This window comes from Rhinichthys klamathensis, unplaced genomic scaffold (assembly GCF_029890125.1).
Source record: "Rhinichthys klamathensis goyatoka isolate OS25496 unplaced genomic scaffold, OSU_Roscu_1.1 h1tg000295l_1, whole genome shotgun sequence".
Lineage (NCBI taxonomy): Eukaryota > Metazoa > Chordata > Actinopteri > Cypriniformes > Leuciscidae > Rhinichthys > Rhinichthys klamathensis.
In genome coordinates this window covers 635,383-638,596 of record NW_026606814.1, presented here as the reverse complement: position 1 = coordinate 638,596, position 3,214 = coordinate 635,383, and the positions used below count along the sequence as shown (strand labels likewise).

Below are 3,214 nucleotides of genomic sequence, written 5' to 3'. Positions count from 1 at the left end.
AACAGGTGGCAAACCGCAAACGACTCGATTACAAAGTGTGTTCTGTGAGAGATATCTTTAACCAGTTGGGGAGAGGGGCAAGAGTGCACGTGGTAGAGTGTAGGAGGGAACTAGATAGCTATGCGGATGAAGTAGACCTTGGCTATGAAGTGATGAGTCAAGAAGAAAGAAGAAAACAACAACAACAAGGGCAGGATCATCTTTACCTATTCCTCCTCCTCTTTCACACTGCGCGTGCACGGTAACTAACCATGTATTTGCAATGAGCAAACATACGATTCTCAGCAGATGGATTAGGCTACATAAAACTAAAGAAAATGCGGACTGTATAGAAAGGAAGAGAAGGAGACAAAGAGAATCAAGAACATGGCAACACATGTAAGTTGATCTCAGCCCTTGTAGCCTAATTATACAGTTTTATGATTCTGTCTCCTTCGGTTCAAACCTTGTTGTAGCCTACATATAGCCATAGCTATTATTGGATCACTGACAACAGAACCGCATTTAACAAACAAAAAAAAAGTGTAGTTCTCTGAACTTAACAGATTGAGAGCACCTTAAAGTTTTTGCAAACTTAAAAACCCCAAACATATCTGAATGCATTAGTAAACTCAGCTGATCAGCAGCTCAATGTCAAAGCAGGAGGTTTCGGTTTATTTGTGCGCGCGCCCGCGTATTCATCTCATCTGTTTTCTCTACACGGCAGTCAGCTGTCCCACCCACTCTTTTACTTTCCATTTCGCTATTGTTGCAACATCATGTGAAAACCCAGCATGTGACTGCATATTTAACACTCACCACTCTTTACAAGTCCACTCATAAAGCTGCCATCAGACATTCTACAGTTTGTCATTGACCCTTAAAGTCTCTCTTTTTTTTAGTCAAACATGGAGGTAGACCTGCACGGACTGTTTGAGGATAACAAAACCTTCGACTATTACGATTATGAGTACAAGGAGGTGGTCTGCCCGTCCAGCACAGTCTCTGGTGCCTTGGCGGTCTTCATTCCCCTGCTTTACTCTGTGGGGCTCTTATGGGGGCTGCTGGGAAACGGACTGGTGCTGGTAATACTGTGGCTTAAGAGGCTGAATCTGAGTGTGATGGACATCTTCGTCTTTCATCTGAGTGTATCAGACACTCTGCTGCTGCTTACACTGCCTCTCTGGGCAGTAGATGCGGTTAAGGGATGGAACATGGGCACAGGGCTCTGCAAACTTGCTGGTGCTCTGTTCAAGGTGAGTTACTGTAGGCTTCTGGATTGCTCTGATAAGTCTGTAGACTTCACTGGGTTGAATGCCATTTTTATTGTATAAACGGCTACAGCTACAAGATCAGACATGTTTGGAAGAGTTAATGAGACTCTGAAATTCAGGTTAGCATAGTATGGATTGGAATGACAGGCTTTAGATATCAGACAAAATGGATATCTTCTGATGGGATCTGGTAAAGAGACTGTTGTTTTTAGAACAAATAAAGTTTTATGTAATGTGAACTTATTTTTAACAGTGACATGAGGCTATGACGTGAGCTAATTATCTATTATTTTATTCGTAAATATATTAAAAATGTATACTTTAAATTACTTGAATACACCTCTTCTATAATAAGCATGTTTTTATCCATTTTTGATATTTTTGGGGGCATAAAGTCATAAATGTCATGGTGATACAGCAATACTGATATCGGTGAAGAAAAAAAAATCTTTACTATATTTCATATCATTCTTTTTAAATTGTCTGCTGAATCTAAGTTGTTTGGTGTGACCAACAATTTAGTGTTTTTTTCCCTTAATATTTTGCTTGTATTTTGATTATAAGGTCTGTGTGTGTGTGTGTGTGTGTGTGTGTGTGTGTGTGTGTGTGTGTGTGTGTGTGTGTGTGTGTGTGTGTGTGTGTGTGTGTGTGTGTGTGTGTGTGTGTGTGTGTGTGTGTGTGTGTGTGTGTGTGTGTGTGTGTGTGTGTGTGTGTGTGTGTGCGTGGTGTGTGTGTGTGTGTGTGCGTGTGTGTGTGTGTGTTTTATGAAAATCAATAAACGTAAACCTTTCTTGAAAGTTTTTGAAAACCATATGAAACTAACATATGTTTTAAATTGTATTTCCTTTTTTTGTATTGTGGGCATTCTAATTTGTCATTTACTGTCTGCTATAGTATTGTAAATACTATTTACTGTCTGCTATAGTATTGTAAATACTATTCTCTCTTAAAATCTCTTCAGATCAATTTCTACTGTGGTATCTTCACATTGACCTGCATCAGTGTTGACTGCTACCTGTCCATCGTCTCTGGAGTACAGATGTTTTCCTGTAAAAAACGGTGGTTGGTTTACGGTTGCTGCCTGCTTATCTGGATCGTTTGCTTGATCCTTTCAATCCCTGATTGGATCTTTCTGAAGCCAAAGGGTAAAGGGGAATGTATTCACTTTTATACACCTGATTCCTGGCGTCTTGCCTCTCGTTTTCCACATCTTGTGAGCTTTGTTCTACTCGTGCTGCTGTTCTGTTGTTTCTTCGTCCTGCTGAAGCTATGGCACGACTCCAAATGCCAGAAGAAGAAGGGCCGGAGTACAGCTGTAACTGCAGCCCTTGTGCTGGCTTTCTTCGTTTGCTGGACACCCTACAACATTACCTTCATCGTGAACACGGCTCAGCCAGTGAAGAGCGTCTCCTCAGCAGAGGCAGATGAGTGTGAAGGGAGGCAGTGGACAGCTAGCAAAATAACGGCCATTTTTGGGCTTCTCCATTGCATTGTCAATCCTGTTATTTACCTCTGTCTCTCTAAAGAGTTCCGGCGACGCGCACTGACTATGATAAAGTTCAGTGCTTGTAAAACAGACAGTAATGAGGTTTCGCTTTGGGACTCTAGTGGAGTAAACGTTAATGCTTCTGTCCAAGAGGAACAAGGTTCACTTCAACCTATGAATGACATTAAACCAACAATAAAAACACAGGATTATGATACATGAATACAATGAAAACAATAATTGACTGCTGGATGCTCTGAATCTCATAATTCCTGAAATGTATTTTATGAATATTTTATTTAACATAGCACATAGGCATTAGATAATTGACATTACTAGGTATGGAATAATAATGTTGGACGACAAAGAGTCCTCCAGAGGGTTTTGTACATGCATTCTGGTCAATTCTCCATTGTACTAGGTAATGAAGTAAAACATTATGCTCTTATTAAGAAATGCTGGCCAACTCATTTGC

The 3,214-nt window shown here is 40.4% G+C and overlaps 1 protein-coding gene across 1 annotated transcript; it reads left to right on the top strand.

Annotated features, from left to right (window-relative positions):
- Positions 1 to 211: 211 nt before the first annotated feature.
- On the top strand, positions 212 to 2,991 carry cxcr3.3 (chemokine (C-X-C motif) receptor 3, tandem duplicate 3). The gene is made up of 3 exons (XM_056269919.1): positions 212 to 378; positions 882 to 1,235; positions 2,215 to 2,991. The coding sequence occupies exons 1-3, from the start codon at positions 367 to 369 to the stop codon at positions 2,959 to 2,961; spliced, it is 1,113 nt and encodes a 370-aa protein (XP_056125894.1). The 5' UTR covers positions 212 to 366; the 3' UTR covers positions 2,962 to 2,991.
- Positions 2,992 to 3,214: the final 223 nt, after the last annotated feature.

Bases quoted from the DNA above. Each gene is read 5' to 3' on its own strand.
- cxcr3.3 (XM_056269919.1), top strand. The intron at 1,236-2,214 runs GTGAGTTACTGT...AAATCTCTTCAG, and splicing joins TTGCTGGTGCTCTGTTCAAG to ATCAATTTCTACTGTGGTAT.